The sequence below is a fragment of the Nesoenas mayeri genome (assembly GCF_963082525.1).
Source record: "Nesoenas mayeri genome assembly, chromosome: 15".
In the NCBI taxonomy this organism is placed as follows: Eukaryota; Metazoa; Chordata; class Aves; order Columbiformes; family Columbidae; genus Nesoenas; species Nesoenas mayeri.
Genome location: NC_137559.1, coordinates 6,425,074 through 6,443,667, shown reverse-complemented (window position 1 = coordinate 6,443,667; position 18,594 = coordinate 6,425,074). Strand labels below are relative to the sequence as shown.

General features: G+C 49.4%; 2 protein-coding genes across 3 annotated transcripts; one reads left to right on the top strand and one right to left on the bottom strand.

Moving 5' to 3' along the window:
- Positions 1 to 2,643: 2,643 nt before the first annotated feature.
- On the top strand, positions 2,644 to 9,438 carry ZDHHC4 (zDHHC palmitoyltransferase 4; the record flags this gene model as incomplete). The annotated part of the gene is made up of 7 exons (XM_080354333.1): positions 2,644 to 2,652; positions 3,101 to 3,229; positions 5,832 to 5,905; positions 6,914 to 7,092; positions 7,194 to 7,319; positions 7,947 to 8,191; positions 9,154 to 9,438. Exons 2-7 carry the CDS (start codon positions 3,107 to 3,109, stop codon positions 9,436 to 9,438), a joined length of 1,032 nt encoding a protein of 343 aa, XP_080210459.1. The 5' UTR covers positions 2,644 to 2,652; positions 3,101 to 3,106.
- Positions 9,439 to 9,860: 422 nt separating this feature from the next.
- On the bottom strand, positions 9,861 to 18,393 carry E4F1 (E4F transcription factor 1). Of its 2 annotated transcripts, XR_013922894.1 has the most exons (15): positions 18,195 to 18,393; positions 17,586 to 17,737; positions 17,350 to 17,446; positions 16,760 to 16,965; positions 16,430 to 16,550; positions 16,044 to 16,196; positions 15,625 to 15,791; positions 15,078 to 15,302; positions 14,644 to 14,749; positions 13,919 to 14,136; positions 13,357 to 13,555; positions 12,025 to 12,185; positions 11,426 to 11,488; positions 10,552 to 11,030; positions 9,861 to 9,908 (listed from the first exon to the last, which is right to left on the bottom strand). XR_013922894.1 is itself a non-coding variant. In XM_080354331.1 (14 exons), exons 1-14 carry the CDS (start codon positions 18,349 to 18,351, stop codon positions 10,683 to 10,685), a joined length of 2,373 nt encoding a protein of 790 aa, XP_080210457.1. In that variant the 5' UTR covers positions 18,352 to 18,393; the 3' UTR covers positions 9,921 to 10,682. The 2 variants fall into 2 exon arrangements, 1 of the variants encoding a protein (XP_080210457.1); XM_080354331.1 differs by lacking the exon at positions 9,861 to 9,908 and having other exon boundaries at positions 9,921 to 11,030.
- Between the last annotated feature and the right edge of the window lie 201 nt (positions 18,394 to 18,594).

The following is an 18,594-nucleotide window of genomic DNA, read 5'->3' as shown; positions in this document are numbered from 1 at the left end:
CTTTTCCTTTCCTAATTAACTTTATTTCCATCGCAGAGGGACACATGGACAGACCAACAGCCACACTTGCCCTGGCTGAGTGTGGTGCTGAACTGAGCCTGCAGATCTGGGGGGAATTAGGAGCTGGAAGGAGGTAAAACAGATTAGTGCTGCGGAGGGAAATCCCTTATTGCACAGGGAAAGGTGAAGAGATGGTGCTTTGCTTAGCAAGCGCCACTCCCAAATGATAGATGGGTGTGTGGAGACCTCGCTGGCACCACCACTGGAGACTTGGTTGAGAAACCAGAGATTTTGGGAGTATGTGTCTGCTGAACAACAGGGGGTTGGCTGCAGGGATTTGGGTGCTGGGACTGACTCTGTGGGTGCCAGGAGAGCTCTACCCAGCCAAGGGAGGAGGATTCTTGCAGCGGGGGCAGTGGAGGGTGTTTCACAGCAGAGACCCCCACACTGCCACCGGCTGCTCGTTAAGCTGCTATTTGTGATTTTCTCCTCTGCTTCCTCAGCACTCAGGGATGCCGAGGCTTAGCATGCTAAGAGGTTTTAGGGTATTATACATCCTGCTGTGGCACCATGCAGAGAGCTCGTCCTCCCGTGGCACCGCGCAGGCTGAGCCGCAGGCAGCGTTGGGCTGCAGGGAAACACTGTCCCCAGCAAACCTGGGAGATGTGAGGTGGGATCGGGTGGAGCCTTAGGAAGAAAAGCTGCAGGGGGTGCTGTGCCTGCCCACAATGTGGTGGAGAGTCGTGAGGGTCTTGCGCTCGCTCATGCCCTTGCTGACCCAGCGTTCGCATTGCGGGCAGCACACGCTGCCCTCCCGTGCTGACACAGACAGGCATGGGCTTTCCTGCACAATGTCAGGGCATCTTCTCTGCTGTTCACTGCCCAAACAGGCATGCAAAACTGTGATGGATATTCTTCTTTCAGCAAGTTAAATAAGTTGTACCTTTCCCTTCATTTTTAAGTGACTCTAGTACTTTAAAACACCGACAGTGAACTTTAATCCCTGCAAGAAATTAGTAGTGGGATTGCAAGCTAATGAAAAGATTGTTTCCTTGCAGATTTTCTGCTAGACTGTGATCAGACAAGACTTGTCGCCCATTTGCACAGCACTTGGATTGAATCAGCTTCATTTCTCTCAGACTCAGCCTGCTATTAAAGTATTTGCCGTCTGGTTTGTCCTTGAGCACCCAGAGCCTCCAAGGCCACCAGGAGCGGATGGAGCTCAGCGCCGGTGCCCAGTTCAACAGCACTTGCTGCAGCTTCTTCCAGTAGCACCGGCAGCTCCACACCGCGCACAGGGTCCGCAGCACAAACTCTGCCCACGGAAAAACAAACCACCTCGCACCCATGGCCTCTTCTGTGCTGCCAGACTCACCAGGTTACATCTGATGTCCCAGACAAACCTACAGCTCTACCTGGAGCAGGACAGAAATTGTGCTGTTTCAATAAGAAGGGAAAAAATGGCTTTTCCACAACATGCTTTGTGCTGCACTCTGGACAGCTGTGTCCCAGCGATATTTTGGCTGCATTTCTCGCTCCCAGGTTGCGGTTTGGTGTGCTGTGTGCTGAGAACATGCTGGGAAAAACAAGGTCCCTGTCCTGAAACCCAACCTTGTCTCCTGCCACCGCATCTCCTGACCACGCCAAATACTTTCCTCTTGGTGCCAAAGTGCCCCGAGCATCCTTGGAGGACTTACCTGTGGTGTGTGAGATCCAGCCAGTGGCAGCCGGGGACTCCGAGCTGGCAAAACCATCACCGCAGGTTCAGAGCGTTCGGATCGGTTACCTGGAGGCAGCAACCACCTGAGTTTCTATGGCAAACTCTACCCGGGCACCGTAACCCAATCAGCCGCTCATTAGCAGCGCTGCGGGGAGCATTTGACACCACCACGCATGGAACCGCCACGGGACCCGTGGCTCCGGAGGCTCCAGCGGCGCCGGCACCCCAGCCAGGGCTGAGATCCCAAACTCGCCCGTTTCCTACAGCTCGGGGAACACGATGGGCGAGAGGTGGCTCCCTGGGAAAAGGGAACATAACGCCAGAGCTGCTGCAGAACACAAAGGGATTGGGCTTTAGAGATTTCACCAAAGGCAACAAAGCTGGAGAAGCTGTTGCAGATTCCCCAGAATGGCACAAGATGCGCCGTGGCGGCGTTAACGAGAAACTGCTGGAAACGAGAGAACCGCACGTGAACTGCACGGGGACGGGACCGACTGCCCGGGACCGCCACACAGCGCTGGGATTTACAATGATGATTTAACTTTTATTTTACTGCTTTAACCTTCGCTTTCTGCCGTGGAAGAAGGAAGACAGCCGGAACGAACGGCTCTCCCAGCAGCCCCAGCTCCTTCGGGAGGCCACGGCTGTTGGAGCCGCTTCCCGGTGTGCGACCGCCTGGCGGCACCGGCACCTGCTCCCGGCAGCCGGGGGAAGCGCCCGATCCCCGGGGCCGCTGGGCCCGGGCGGCAGCCGGCGGGAGAGGCACCGTCCTTGTGCAGAGCAGACCCGCGAGCGGCTCTCCCGGTTCTCCCGGTGTCCGTACGGCGCCGAGGGGCCGCTGCCTCCGGGTGGCGCCAGGCGCTTCCGCCGCCGCAGATCGCCGAGCGACCGGGGCGGGGCTCGGCGATCGATTAGCCGGGCTCGGGGCGGTGGTGAGCGTGATCCCTGCTGGCGGGGTGGGGGCGGCTCCCGGCGCGGCTGAGGGGACATCCCCTGTTCCTCCCCGCCGCGTCCCTGTCCCCCCGTGTCCCTGTCCTCCGGTGTCCCTTGGGTCTGACGCCCCGCAGGCCCCGACTGCGTCCCCGGGTCCCCTCACTCTCCTGCTGCCGGAGGGCCGAGCGGCCTGTGGCCTGGCAGCGGCCCGCCCGGGCCGGCCCGCGGTGCGCGGGTTCCCGCCGGGGTTGTCCGGCGCGGAGCCCCTTGGCGCGGCGGGCACCCGGCTCCTCCGGCCCCGTCAGGGCACCCGGCTCCTCCGGCCCCGTCAGGGCGCTGGGCCGTGCAGAAATACACACAAAATAGAAACGAATCCCGGGGGGAGGGTGGCCGTGCTGGCCAGCCCTGGGCCGTGTGGGCACTGACCGGGGGTTCCGTGCGTTGCAGGGCAGGATGGACTTTCTGACGCTCTTCGTGATTTACTTGGGTTTGGTTCTCACGGCTCTCGCTCTGCTCTGCGCCTGCTCGGGAAGGAAGGGCCGCGTCCTCAGCAGCAGTGCCAGCGGTGCAGGCCAGGTGAGAGCCACGGGCAGCGGGTGCTGAGGGTCTGCCTGCTGCACCTGCCCAGTTCCTGGATTTCTCCTCGGTAAAAAACTGCTAGTGTATGTGGTTAGAGTGATGGAATCGTAGAATCATCTCAGCTGGAAGAGACCCTTGGCATCATCGAGTCCAACTGTAACCTAACCCAACTCTAGTACTAACCCACGTCCCTAAGAACCTCTAAACACCTTTTAAACTCCTCCAGGGATGGTGACTCCAGCACTGCCCTGGGCAGCCTGTTCCAATGCCCAACAGCCCTTTGGGGAAGAAATTGTTCCCCAGATCCAACCTCAACCTCCCCTGGCGCAACTTGAGGCCGTTTCCTCTGCTCCTGGTGCTCGTTCCTGGGGAGCAGAGCCCGACCCCCCTGGCTCCAAGCTCCTTTCAGGCAGTTCAGAGATCAGAAGGTCTCCTCTCAGCTCCTGTTCTCCAGCTGAACCCCCCAGGTCCCTCAGCCGCTCCCATCACACTTGTGCTCCAGCCCCTCACCAGGTTCATCATTCTCTGTCCATGATGACGTGGTGTATTCTGTATTTCATCATATTTTGACACATCTTGGATAACTGCTCATTGGGATTAGAAACAGAAATGTTCTTCCTGTGAAAGCAGGTGGTAAAAAACTCATTTACGTCTCCCAGCTCCTGCTCCTGCCTGTGCTGGTGCAGCTGCAGCCACCGCAGGGTCGTGGTGGCGATGGAACTTCTCGCGATGCTCAAAGTACATTGTTCAGTGGCATCACAGCACACCAGCTTTGAGAAATTTAATAATAGTGAGGCCCCAAGTGTTTGCAGTTTTATGGCATTTTTTGCTCTCATGAAGAGGAAGAAAGAGGGGAGACGTTTGCGGATGAAAATAGGGAGAGAATTATAACTGATAGCAAATGTTTTTGGGGAAGCTCTTTAATGTGAGTCTGTAATAATGCTGCAGGTAGTTGTTTCCTAAGAAAGAGGGAGGAATGAAGAGCTTTAAAAGAGGATTAAGAGTTGGCATTTTATTGTAAAAACAGGGAATTAATTGAAAAGGCACTAGCTTATTTTTCTGTCTGTTTGGCTGTACTTGAATGAAGAAGTTAAAAAAAAGGTATAGCATTCTTGGAAGGGAAAGAATACAAATTATGATTTACACTGTAAATAATATTTAATGCTGTTTACATGAGTCTAAACGGACTTTCATTTTTATTACTAGTATTTTGTTTTCATTTTGCTTTATATAGACATGCAGATCACTGCACAGAGAAATGTTTTATTTTCCCTCATTTCTTAATAGCTGCTTCTATGAAACATGTATAACAATCACCAATTAAAATACTGCGGTGATGTAGAGTCACTGTCTGGAGAAGTGTAATCGATGCTAGTATACATGAAATAAATATAGGTAGTCCTAAATAGTTTATCTAGACACTGTATTTTAAATTCACTTCTGACTGTAACTAATGAAGCATATAAGCTTGGAAGTGTGAAATTGTTTGACTGCGCTCCTGTAAGACCCTTTAAAGTGTTTATTGTGAGCAATAGGAAATCATGAATTTTCACAGAGCACGACTGTTCCTGGCGCTGTGGCAGCTCAGCTGCCACCCCTGCTCTGGTGCCAGCGGTTCGGTTGTGTTGTGTTCATTGTACAGGTCTCATTCTCTCCTCATTAACATACAGTTAATTTAAATCTGAATTTTGCAATTGCACGCAGGTTGCTGTTGTGTCTGGTTTTGTGTTCACTGCTGCGGTGCGCAGCCTCCTTCTAAAAAAACCTGTCACTTGAACTGCTGCTAGGCGGCACACCAGCGAAAAGAGAATTATTTAGCGTCTTCTCAGCTCTACATATGCTTTTTGCCTTCCGGTCTTTCACATCTGAGACAAGAAGCTCTCACTGCATATTTTCTTTCTGTTAGCTAGAAATAGGCTCAGCTGCTCGAGTTCTGCTGCAAGAATGGAGCCGTGTGTCACCATAGAGACCTGTCCCCTCCCGACCCGCAGTGTCGGACAGTCCCGCGCTCACCGGCCGCTGCTCAGGATTCCGGGGATGGGCAGTTTTTGCCTTGGTTGTACCTTGCTGTGTTTGAAAGGGCAGTGGGACAGGCCTGGAGTTGTCAGACTGGCTCATAGGGATAGCTGAAGAAACCGGATTTGGGGATTTTGGTGGGATGTGTTTGGTTTTTGGTTGGGTTGTAGGTTTTTTTCTATTTTCCTTTTTCTGGAGGACAGCAGGCTTTATCCCTTTGCTTATCTCTGCTTACATCTGTCAGATGTTCTGATGAAACATATTGTAGTTCAGGAATTGCTCAGTTCTATCCCCTGCTCAACCAGTTACCCAGTCTATAACCCGATATAAGCTCTTTATAAGTTTCACACATTAACCCAGATACATTTGTTTGTGCCTGTTGGGCTCCCAAGAATGTGGAACCTCACTCCCATTTTGAAAACCTTCTTAGGAGCTCAGATGCGCCTGCAAACAGGTGTCCGCCCCAGTGACATGGCTACAGATACAGAACTGAGGGATTAGGGGACTTGTGTTTTTATTTGAACTCTTCCCCAGGCAGAAGCTGTGTGCAGTTCACATAACACAGTGTTTTCATTTGCTTCAGGTGTTGTCCCTTGTAATCCCCACACGCCTCCAGAAGGTGACACAGAGGGCACTGCACAGGCTCTTCCACACCAGGTATTGCACTTTTTTTTTGTGCTTCTGACATTAGTTTTCACTTGTATGTCTGGTTACTCTCGGTGACCTCCTGCCACCGTCGGAACTTTCAGTGTTATCCTTTGATATTCTGTCTTGGTGAGGGTGCTTGTCAGGGATTAGAGATTCCCTTTAAGGTTTGTCACGCTGTTGTCTTCCTGTTCCTTGCTTATTGTTTAGAAGATGGTACCCTGAAATATTTGAACATATTGCTGAGAAAAAGATAATGTGTCTGTAGTTTCCAGTGTGACAGATGTAGGTCACACTGGTGGGAGATTGTATCCACAAGAGAATTACAGCCGACTCTCTGGCAGCTGCAGATTGAGTTTTGACATTTATTTAGAACTCCTGGTAAAGGTCCAGTGAACGGATGTTCAACACAAAGGCCTGAAGTGAGTGAACGTTGCACTCCAACGTGTGGCTGATCTGAGGATCTTTGCTGGGCTGCCGAAAGCTGTTGCTCAGTGTGACACATGCCAAACAAACTGGATGCCACACAGTTGTGCCGCTGGCCTCACAGAAGCCACAGTCTGCAGTAGGTTGGAACTTGTGTTCACCAGTGCTGATCTCCTGCTGTGCTTATTTCATGAGCCTGCTTGTATTATTATAGTTGTTTTTAAGATTGCCTTTTACTGGGTTTCCTTTGCTTTCAGAGCAGCACAGTATGTGTCTTCTGGCAGAAGGTTTTGCGGCATATTTTGTCAGCACCAAGGGTGCTTTGTGCTTGACTGTGCTGTTGGAAGAAAAAAATCCAAATTACGTGACAATACTGGAAGTGAATTTAGCTGGCATATTTAAAGTAATGTATGTGGGAAGAAGAAGAAGCCCTTGGATGGAGAAAACACTATTAATATGCAATCCATGCTGGCCTGAAAACCTAAAAGAGGTGTCTCCTTGCGTTTGGAAAGTCTTTGCTGATCACCTCCGAGCGTACTTGACCTGCTAATCAGGATGCCGAGTATTAAATAGACTGTCCTCTTTCTGTTCCAGAAGCTGCTTGTTTGTTGTGCTGCACGTGGCCTTGCAGGCCGCGGTGTTTGGGGAATACACCTGGGAGGTGTTTGTGTACTGCTGGGAGCTGCAGTTCCCGCTCCCGCTGCTCCTTCTGCCCTACGTGCTACTGGCAGGGAGCGTGGGCGGCTTCGTGCTCTGCTCCCGCACCGACCCGGGTAAGCTCCTGCTGCTTAGGAGCTGCAGCTGCTGGAAAACAGAATCTAAAAAATGTTACAAACATCTTAACTTTGACTTATATCTCTTGTTTATTTCACAGGTATAATAACAAAATCAAACCATGCATCCTTGGTTAAGATGTATGCATATGATGGTGTGTTATTCCAGAAGGGCGTCACATGTCCTACGTGCAACATGGAGAAGCCAGCCAGATCGAAACATTGCAGTAAGGATCTTAACTGCCTTGCGAAGTGTAACTCTAAGTCTTTCCCAAAGTAATTCTCCATCAATAACTACAGTTCACACGACATCTGTTCTCTTCTCCAGCTTGATGTACGTTGGACTGTGTTTTACTGGGGTCCCAGCTCACAGTGGCCCTTTGCCCATCCATGGAACTGTTTTGCTGCTATTTCTTCTCACAGAAATTACGGTTCCAAGGGTATCATTTGGGGTCAGAACAGGCAAGGTTTGGAGCATCTCAATGTTAAATGAAAAATGATCACCTGTCAAGACCTGAATTCAAGATTTTGGGTTTCTCTTGCAGAATTTTCTGTTACCATCTAAAATAAAGCTGGGAGCTACAAGCTCTACCTATTATATGCTTTACTAGGCAGTACTGTCGGAGAAACTAAAGTCTTTGAGCCGCAGCTTGGTGAAGAAGAGGAAGTGAGATACATGTCTTTGGTTTTATTTTGTGGTATGCAATTTAAATCAATGCATTTGCTTAAAAAGCTATAAGCTAAATCATTCCCAGACTTTTTCACATGAAAAAATATCCCAAACTGTTTAAAAATCAAACTGGTTCATTGAAAACCCAAATAACCGAACTGCCTTGTCCCTCCCTCCTCGCCAGGTCTCTGCAGCGCGTGTGTGCATCGGTTCGATCACCACTGCGTGTGGGTCAACAACTGCGTGGGCGCCCTGACCGCGCGCTATTTCCTGCTGTACCTGTGTGCGCTGGCGGGTGCAGCCGCAGCCATCGCTGCCATCACAGCCGCGTTGCTCACCCGGGTGGTGCTGCTATCAGGGGTGATGCACGGGAGCTACATCGACGAGCAGGGACAGGAGCGCGCTGTGGACATTCTCTTCCTCGTTCAGGTAAGTTAGTGCTTCGGGTTATTTGCTTATAAAAAGGTTTATCTCAGCCTTTGCTTTCAGGAATCTTGCAAGCCCACCTGTTCTCACAGGCATGGTGTGAATGGACTGCAGGTTCTTTACACAGCTGGTTAAGTTTAGAAAACTGCCATTGCAGAATATTTAAAAACATGGATTTTCTCACAGTGCTTCATTCTGCTCTCCCATCCTTTGGATTTCTGTCTTCCGGCTGCTGTCACTCAGCAGATCTGGTTCATAATGACTGGCTTTACACTCCAGTGACCAGTTACTGTAGTCAGGTTTGAAAAACACGTATCTGGAGATGTAAAAGCAGGACCCTACTACCCTGGAACTTAAGTACTTAAATATTCATTTTCTCTGAATGCAAAGGGTGACTTTGTGTCAAGCACTTGAGTCACTTGCGTTTCAATCCCCTCCTCCCTTTCTGTAGCAGGGTAGTGAGGTGATCAGTAGTAAATGCTTTATCTTTTCCTCAGCCGAGACAACAGATGTTTCAGCCTTGGACTTTTATAAAGGTATCTTGGTCAGGGAATGTTTGTGTTTCAGAAGAACCATTACCACCCCCCAGGACTGGAATTTAACTCAGAAAAGAGCTGCTGAGCTGTATCATGTCAGCAAAACCTGACGTACCAGATTGTAGCCTCTTCATTTGGCAGTTTGTTTTCAGATCATCTGCATTAATTATTCTTTTAATTAGAAACAAAACCAAAACACAAGCAAAATATTCAAAGATAGATGGGTATAGAAAATACTCCCATATACTAGCAAGGCTTGTGAGGAAATCCATTTCTGGAGATCTGCATGTTCCACTCCAAGGGCTGTGCCCGCAGTTCTGGGGCTGCACAGTGACATGTGTTTCAGCTGGCGTGTTGCAGGGCTCACATGCCACCGTGTGATTTAGCGCTCCAGCTTTTTAATGAAATTATTATTCTCTTTCTTTGCAGCACCTTTTCTTGACTTTTCCCAGGATTGTCTTCATGCTGGGGTTTGTTACTCTTCTCACGCTCGTACTGGGTGCGTATTGCTGCTTCAGTCTGTACTTGGCCTTCACCAACCAGACGTCCAACGAGTGGTATAAATCCCGAAGATACGGGTGTTCCCACCATCGGGCCTTGCAGCCTCATGACAGACAAGTTGGCTACAAAAATATTTATTCTAAAGGAGTCTGGATGAATTTAAAGGAAATCTTTAAGCCTCCTAAAGTGTTGGAAAGACAGAAGAAAACATGAAGGTATTATTCTTTATCTGTGCATTTTTAAACTTTTTGTAAGACTATTTCAGCAGTGGCTTTGATGCCCCAAACACCTTTTGTAAAAAGATCACTGTATTTCAATTAACTAATTGGAAACTGTGTTTTCATTAAGCCAACCAGTCTTCAGAACATCGAGTTTTTCTGAGTTTATCTAAACACAACTGGTACCAGTTGTGACAGTGGCCCCTGGGTCCTTTCAGACCCCATGGCGGTACTGAGGGAAGCTGGACGAGGGATCGGTTCAGTATGGAACACGTACACAAGGAACTTCTTTATTCTTACTGCTCTGTGTATGCCACGTTATGCCACTGTGTAACAGGGAAGCTGAGTTCTGTTCACAGCAGGAGGCTCAGCCACAAGATACGTGTTTGTTTGGGGAAAAACAGCATGTTTGACTCACCCAATAACGATTTCTTAAACACAAGCCTTGTTCTTCCAGAAATTCTTCTGAGTGATAATAGAGCAGAAATTGGGAAAATATAGTAAGAACTTTAAATAACTTTATTTTTAAAAATGTATTTATTTACATGCCAAATCTGTACAATATGCAATTAAAAATCCATATATAGTTAAAAAAAAAAATCCTATACAGTATGGCTTTACACACCAACAGACCAGCTCTCTGAGCGGCCTGTGTGACGTTGTGAGGGTACAGCAATGCATTCTGTCAGAGACCAGTACATAAGGCTACGTGTCCAGGATATAAAATAAAGTAAAAAAAAAATACTGCAGTACCATGCCTTAGGAGGACTAAAGTAGTGAGGTTAAAGGCATGAGAGTGGGAGGGGTGGTGACTGCTCCCCAGAACTCCTTAGGTTTGGTTTGGTTGGTTTTAAATGCATATGATGGAGTCTCTTCTGAGACCCTACACACTTGCTCCACTTTCTGAATCTTTTTAAATGCCAGAATACTCTGGCCTGTGGTCAGAGGTAAATGCTTCACAAAGGATCTTCCTTTATTTGAGGCAGCTGTACAAAATACTGAGACTGTCACTACAGGGTGTCAGTCACTTCCAGAGGTGTTTAACCACCGTTGTGACCGTTTTAAACAGCAACATCTCAGGGCTGTACCGTCCTGTGAAGCCACTTACCTACAGAAGCATTCTCATTCTCTCCCTTGCTCTCTGAACAATTATAGCGGCAAACTTAGGGCTGGTCAAACTCCCCAAACTGGAGAAAACCAGTGAGTGTTACATGAACATCTGTCGCTGGCCACATGGGGTTACACAATGACAGTCTGGACTTCCACCTCCCCCTCCTGGGAAGAGATCACAAACTCTCCCGCATGTTCCATTATCTCAATGTCCTCGGACGCCACCATCGTCACAGTTGCTTCTTCAGTCTGGATGCCGCCCTCGGTGGTCAGCACTGCTCCCTCCCCGATGGCAGACGCCAGCGTCATCGCCACCTGCTCCGTGAGGCTCTCGGGGGTGGCGATAGTGATGGTGTCTCCAGCATCTGTGGGGACTTCAGAGTCTTCTGCCACGGTGACATTCTGGACAATGATCTGGTGACCAGAGTTTGCTTGATTTACTATTTGTTGCACGACCTTCATGATGTGGCTGTCAACCTACATGAGGAGAAATAAGGCCATGTTGTTTCTCAGTGTCTTGTACTCTGTCAGAAGTACAGACATTTCTCGTCCCTGTCAATGTGTGATGACCAGCAGGGCAGCACAACTAGCACCATTTCATTCCAGTTTCCTCCAGCTGTTCACTGGAGTTCTCACTGCCCCAAGAACAGCGACTCTTCGAACAGGTCACATGAAGATGTTTTGTCAGCAGGGAACTCCCTACAGAACATCAAAGTGCTGTTGACAGAAAAACCCTAACAATGCACGTCCAAGCACTTCAACTGGCTGAGCCAAGTCTTAGCAGGACTTAGTTTACTTAGCATGACTTTTAGACACTAGAAGTGATTCATTTCATCTAGTCCCCAAAATAATAGTTTATGTGGCTGCTTTACCTCATGTCTTGTTCCCTCTATGATTTCAGTAGCTTCGCTCGTCTCCATATCTTCAGTAGCAGTCTTGAAAGACAAAATACAATGATTCCATTTTTAGATTATTACCAAGATATAAGACACTAAGATCTTTTACAAAAGTCCGTTTCCCCCATGATGCAGTAGCTACTCTAAAGACAAGTGCTCGTTGAACTTCCCTCCCTCCAAATCCCATTATCGAGAGCTACTTAAAATAACAACAGCAGATATTATTTTGGACAAAACAAGCAAAATAGAACTGGAAGGAAAGAGCAGATAAAAGTTGAGGGAAAGCTGAAAGAAGTTTGTGAGGACATAAAATCTGTCGTGGTCAGTTCTCAGTCAGTCTGCTCTGCGTTCTCATTTTCCTGCCTATGTTATTTGCAGAAGGTGAAGCAGGCGCCCAGCGCTCCTGGCAAACAAGATTAATCTGACTTATTCCTAGGGCTGCACGAGCAGGGATAGCATCAGATCCTATTTTACCTTCTCCCTAAAGCCCAGAGGAGGAACACGCACAACTGCAGTTTTTACTGACAAAACAGGGAGCTGGATTGGGCCTGAGGAGGCTGTTTGCCCCAGCTCACCTCGATGATGTACTCCTGCGTGTCCGCCACCACCGAGGAGAACTCCACCAGCACCGTGTGAGGATCTTCAGAAATGACTGTTGCAGCCAGGTTGTCGGCTGACTGACTTTCCTCGGACACTATCACTTCTTCCACCTCTTTCAAAGCAAGGAGACAGCCACCTGAATGGGATTCCAAAAATGCCAGAAAGATGGTGTTTGTTATAACCATCTCAAGTGCAGGAGTACCGGGAGAAAACCGCACAGCACAAACGAAACCCCTTTAACAGGACAGCACCAAGAAGGGACCAACAGTCACACAAGAGGCTCTCATCCCCCAAAACGGGCCAAAGACCGGCTGAGAAGGGGCCTGCGTGACTGCAAACAGAACTGAGCCTGGAGCAGAGCAACGCTCCAGGACCGTTCAAAAAAAACACACAAGTGAATTCAGATGCATAAAACCATACAGGATTTCAAAAGCCATATATGAAGAACATACAGTAAGACTTTGGGTGTGTTTTGAGTCATATATATTTTCTGCTTATGCGTTACGCTTCAGGAAACTCTTTTTTTCCTTCAGTAAACTTGCCCTTTACAATCTCGATGCATCATCATCACTACCTGAAGAAGTTTGAAAATCCGTGCTTAGGAGCTAAAGGAGCAGCAGGTCCAGTAAAACTAATCCGATCAAACAAGATTATCTGTGAGAACTTACTCTATTTAAAACATTTTCCTCGCACAACATCCACACTTTGTGTTTTTACAAGATTTCATAAAACCCCCAAATTAGTACAAATTCAATGCAAAAAAAACTCAATTGGCAAGTTTAACCATAACAACATGTGCCGCATTGTAAGTTTTTCAGTCTTCTCACCTCTTCCCCGACACAGAAATAAAGTTCTCTTCAGGATTACTTTGTGAAAACGTTAATGCTTCACAATTTGGAGCAGACTCCGGTACGGTGTGGGATTCGTCTTCCCCACCTCAGGGCAGCAGAGAGCACTTAAGCCAGAGACTGGCACAGAGAGCACGGCACTCCTGCAGTTAATTCTTAATACAAACTCTGGTTTGCTTACCTTCCTCTTTATTTAGATGATCTAGACTCTATATTAGAACCGGTTTATGGCTGTTTGTTCAGCATGCGTTTCGGTCAGAAAGATCACAACAAAATATTCATTAATCAAGATGAAAACAAATATAATTCACCTCCTTCTGAAACAACTGAGTTGCAGATGGACAAGTGGCCTTGGACAAAGGTCGTCAGACCCACTCTGAAAATCCACTGCCATTCAGCCAAAAAGCAGCTTGTCCAGCCCAAATCCTACAACAATGCAGACAAGCTTTGCCACCTCACCTTTGGTTTTTAGGTGCCTGTTGAGGGTGCCGTGCTCCGCAAACCCGCGCCCACACTTGTAACACTTGAAAGGCTTTTCCCCGGTGTGGTGGCGGATGTGGCGCACCAGCGAGCCCTTCTCGCGAAAGCCCCGGCTGCAGTACTGGCAGACATACGGCTTGTCCTCCAAATGCGTGCGGAAATGAACCTGCTGGGCGTTCTGTACAGAGAGAGGCAAGAGAGGGGCAGCTGAAGGGAAGGACAAACTCAAGCAGGCCGTATTTTAGCTTCCAGGGTAAAAGTCAACATCTCTGAAGATTTCTGCTCACATAAAACATGATAAATACTTGGGTTTATTATTTTTATGTAAATTTTCCACACACGAAGGAACAGTTTCTTCACAAATGTGAGGGTTTTATTAAGACTGTTCCTCTTTTCCTCACTAAAACAAAAGCTCCTTCTGGAGCTTCTGCTCTCACAAGAGGCAGGTGAGCTGGTGTTTGTTCTTTGTTTGTTCTCCTCCCAAACCCTGGCTCTGGAAAGGAAAATCTGCAGGCAAAAGCCTGTTGTGAGGGAGACCCACCTTTGTCTTGTAGCGCTTGCCACACTTGGGGCACGAATACGGCCGCTCATCAGAATGCACCCTGCGATGCCCCTTCACGTGTGCAATGGTCTTGTAGAGCTTGCCGCACTCTCCGCAGCGGAAACGCCGCTCGTTCACGTGCACTTCTTGGTGCTTTTTCAGCAGATAACCCTTAGTGAACTCTTTGCCGCACTCCTCACACTTAAAAGGCTTGTAATCTAAAGAGAGAGAAAGAGAACGCATGGCTGATACAGGACAAGCAACAGTGGCAGGTATCTAGTACACAGTGTAACAAAATTCTTACCTAAAAATTAACCCAGAGAAGGAGGGAAATTATATTTTCAACAGCATGTATGGGCTTGTCTCACTCACAAGTTAATTCTGCTCAAATGTTGCTCTTATGGCCTTTGCTGCCTCTCAAGCAGCAGTTCCAGCCTATTGACTTGCTCTGCCTCACTAACCTTTTTATTGGCCTTGTCACAAAATTCCACTTTCAAGGATCCAGTGCAGGCCCTGAAACACGGAAACTTTTCCTCTTCTTAATATTTATTTCACTCAACCAAAGTCAACCTTTACCTGCATGTGTGTTAAGCATCAATTAATTTTGCATGGCTAATAGCCACATAAAGGCAAGGAATGTGAAACAAAAAACAAGCTGTACTATGCTTAGGATGCTAGTCAGACAGGGCGCATTTTAGACAACAGCATAAGCAGTAAAACTTTACCTAAATGACCTTTGATGTGTGTTTCGAGGGAAGTAGCTTCGCTGAAGGCTTCATTACAGTGAGGGCAAACGTAACTTTTGTACCCGTTTGTTCTTTCCGCATCTGTCTATCAGAAAGAAGATGGTAAAATGTAAGTGTGTTTATATTAGTGCGGACAGTAAATGTTGCTAACCAAATTCCCAATTAAATACTCCAGCTTTGACAGGAAAGAGGTCTGTACTGTTAACAGGCAAGAGCACGCGTGCACACTAACACTACACATAAAGCATGCATGAAAAACAGAGCTATACAAATGGACACAAATACCCAGGCACGGGGAGATATGTGCTGAGGATAACGTGCGGGGTGGTGAGGCTAATGGTGCCATCCACAACCATTTGCAGGCACACAAGGTTAGTGAAAAGAATTAATCTATCGATGGAATACAAACATACAGACTCTGCTTGTTCCGCTTTGGCGCACTGTTCCCCACACGGCTCCTCTTCTGCTTCCACCACTTCGTTTTCCAGCTCCTCGGCAGCAGCTGCAACAGGCTCGTCGGCCTTGGGCGCCTCCTCCATCGCGACTCGCTCTATCACAATCCCTGAATTCCTCATGGCCTGGCGCAGCAGGTTCTCACTGTTCACCTCTCCCTCACACAGCAGCTCCTCAGGATGCGACTGCCGAAGGAATGAACAGTCCAGTCATTGGAACAGCAAATAACACAGTCAGACTTTTTTTATAGCAACGTTGCTACAACATTTTTCTTTCTGGGGTATCTGATGCTGCGATACGGGGTGAAAGATCAACAAGGGAATGGTTTTGCAGTGGGAAGGAAGACAAGGTGAACAGCCACAGGTCAGAGAGGAGTTTGCCTTTTATGTTCTCAGATAAAAAAGCAGATAATTAACCATTTACTTCCACCAGACAGATTTATTCTAAATACTTCAAGACTTCCTTGCGTAAAACGTGTGAAGAGTATTTAAGAGAAATGACACTCACATCTTGGTCCAGGGATTTTGCATCGACAATAGGAAGTTCCTGCATTTGGACGTGGACTTCGTGAAGAACATTGCCTTTTGCATCTGTCACGAGATGAATCACGGGCGAGGTCTCGATGGATTCACTCGCTATCGATGAAACTGTGTCTGTGGTCGAATTACAGGATCCTTCAAGAAAAGGAGCAGAATGAACCACCTGGTTACTGCCACCCCTTCTCAAACATTCTTCACAGCCAGCACCTGGTTACGTGCACTCCAAGTTAATAGTTTAGCTCTATAAATTACTTTTTCTTGTATTAAAGATAGAAACTGAATACCACAGCAATATTTCTTTCATAACTGAGAAAGAATTATAGTTCAAGTACCAGAAGCATGCTCAGTTTTACCAGATGCAAGGCGGGGACCGACAGCATCACTGACCTGTTGGCAAATCATCTTTATTGACTACGATCTCTTTGTTCACGTTGAAGCGAATTTTTTCGGTACAAGGTGTCAGAGATTTCAGGTGCCGAGTCAAAGCTCCGGATTCCCGGAAGCTTTTCCCACATTTCTTGCACTTGTAAGGTCTTTCATCTGGAAACACCAAGAATCAAACCAACAGCGATAAGGGGACCACGGGCAGCGTTAGCTCTGTGTGACCAGACTGGGCTCATCCTGGGACCCTGCGCTGCCTCCACGCACCCCAAACATGGGGAGCTCAGCTCAGCAGATGGAAACCACCAGGAAATCCCATGGGAAGGGAAGGTGGGAAAGAAACCACAGGCAGCACACACCAGCAACAAGGAACATTTGGAGAACTGTCTTACCAGTATGACGCCGATGGTGTCGGATCAGAGAGCCTTTTGTCCTGAAGGAAGTCCCGCAGAGTTTGCATTCGTAGTCCTTTCTGCTGCTGTGAGTGATCATGTGAGCTTTGAGGATGCTGGCCTACGGAAACAAATTCATTTCAAAAGATGTCAAACCCTTGTGGTAAAGAACAGTGGTAAAGAACAACAATGCTCCTTCTGAAAGAAGGACTTTCCTTTCAGAAGCGTAGCACGCAGTAAAGAAGCTCGTTGTTATGAATTCCTGTGGTGCCTTAGTTAAGAGCAAACAAAATAACTCACTACCCCAAGCATAGCAGAAGAGACACTTACTGTTTTAAATGTCTTCTGGCATAATTCACACACATATCGCCCTTCTTTGTTAACCAGCAGCTTAACCTTGATCAGTTCTGTGGAAATATCCTGCTCCTCATCGTCAGGCGTGCCCTGCTCTTCAGTGATTTCCCCATCGATGTGACCGTTTGGGTTTTCAAAGACATGGTCTCCTGCAACTACGACTTCTTTGATGTGCCCACTGCCTGGGAAAAGGAAAGGAAGTTTTGTTCTTTACAGAACAGCTTCACATGACTAGAGCAAGTGACTGTCTCAGCACGTCATGCAGTAGGGAGGAGAAACAGTTACTTTAAACCTGGTCTTTGCACAGTTCTCATTAGCGCAGCAGAAACATGAAAACGGACACTTCGGGAATGGAGTTTTAAGTCTAATTTGTGTTAATGTGGAGAGAATTGCCAAGCTGGCCTGGGGACTGTCCCAGCGCCTAGGGAACACTCAGTGCCAGGTCCCAGTGCTCAGCAGCACTGAGGTGTCACGTACCAGCGACACCCCAGATCAAAACAGAGGGGACACTGGGGGAGTGAACTGGTCCAGCCCCACAGGGGCACTGGGGGGGTCTCGCTGCTCACCTACGATGGCTGAGGCACTGCTGATCTCTTCTGCTATGGAAGACGCTTCCACAACTATATGAGCAACAGTTATCGACTCCTCGACAGATGGAATGACCTGCCGTAACAGATAACACGTTGGCAGAAAGGTTTTAGTACCTTTAAAAACACTGGATTCCATTCTCTCCCCTCCAACCCAACAGACCGCTGCATCCTAATTATTTTGAGCCGCGGCTTGAGGAGAAGCCTGCTGTCACCTTTTGGACTTCTCGGCTGAGGAGCGCTGCTGACGCCGCAGCCAGAGCTTCTGGAGCTCGCTGGCAGACCTTCTGTAGCTTGTGTTGCACGAATTCTTCCAGGGATGTGAACTCTGCCTGGCAGCGCCCGCACTTGTGCACGTCATCTTCATCTGCCATGGAACGGGGACGCGGCTTTAGGAGAACGCGGCACCCACAACGAGCCGCGTTTACACCCAAAACTTGCGCTCCGTGTGCCCCTGGGAGCTCCGCGCCAGGGGTGGGACCAGGGGGGAAGGACCCGGGGGACGAATCCGCTACCGAGGCGGCTTTTCGCTCCTGCAGCGCGGCGGCTTCTGGAGCGGGGCGGGACGATCGGCCCGGGGCTCCGCTCCCGCTGCCCGGAGGAGGGAGGGGGCGCAGAGGGGCCCGGACACCCCGGTGCCAGCGACCTCCCCGGCCCCCGCTGACAGACCCGGCGCGGCCAGGACCCCCTCACCCCTCAGGGACCGGCTCCGCCCCTCGGCCGGGCCCCCGCAGGCGCCTCCGCGGGCCCCCCCGTGCCCCGCTCTCCCCTCGGCTCCAGCCGGGGCCCTGTCGCGGCGGCACCACCCGCCCCGCCGCCGGTACCTTCCTCGCTGAAGGGCGCCGGGAGGCTGAGGAAGGCGGCGGGGCCGGCGGGGGTTGCGGCAGCACCGGAGCCCGCGGCCGCCGCCTCCCCACGCTCCTCGGCCGCGGCTGCCGTAAGCCCCGCCGGCCCCGCGCTCGTTGCCATCGCGGCCTCCATGTCGCAACGAGCCGCACCGCCAAGATGGCGGCTTTACGGCCGTGTCGTCATAACAACGGGCCGCGTGCCGCGAGACCGGCAGCCGCTGGGGCTCGGCGGGGAACGCGGCCGCCGCGCAGGGGTTCCGGGGCCACGCGCGGCCCGGGCGGCGCTGGGAGGCGCAGTCCCGGTGATCTCTGACCCCCTGCCCTGACTGGCCGGAGCCTAACGCGTTACCCAACGAGCCCCCGGGGCGGCTGCACG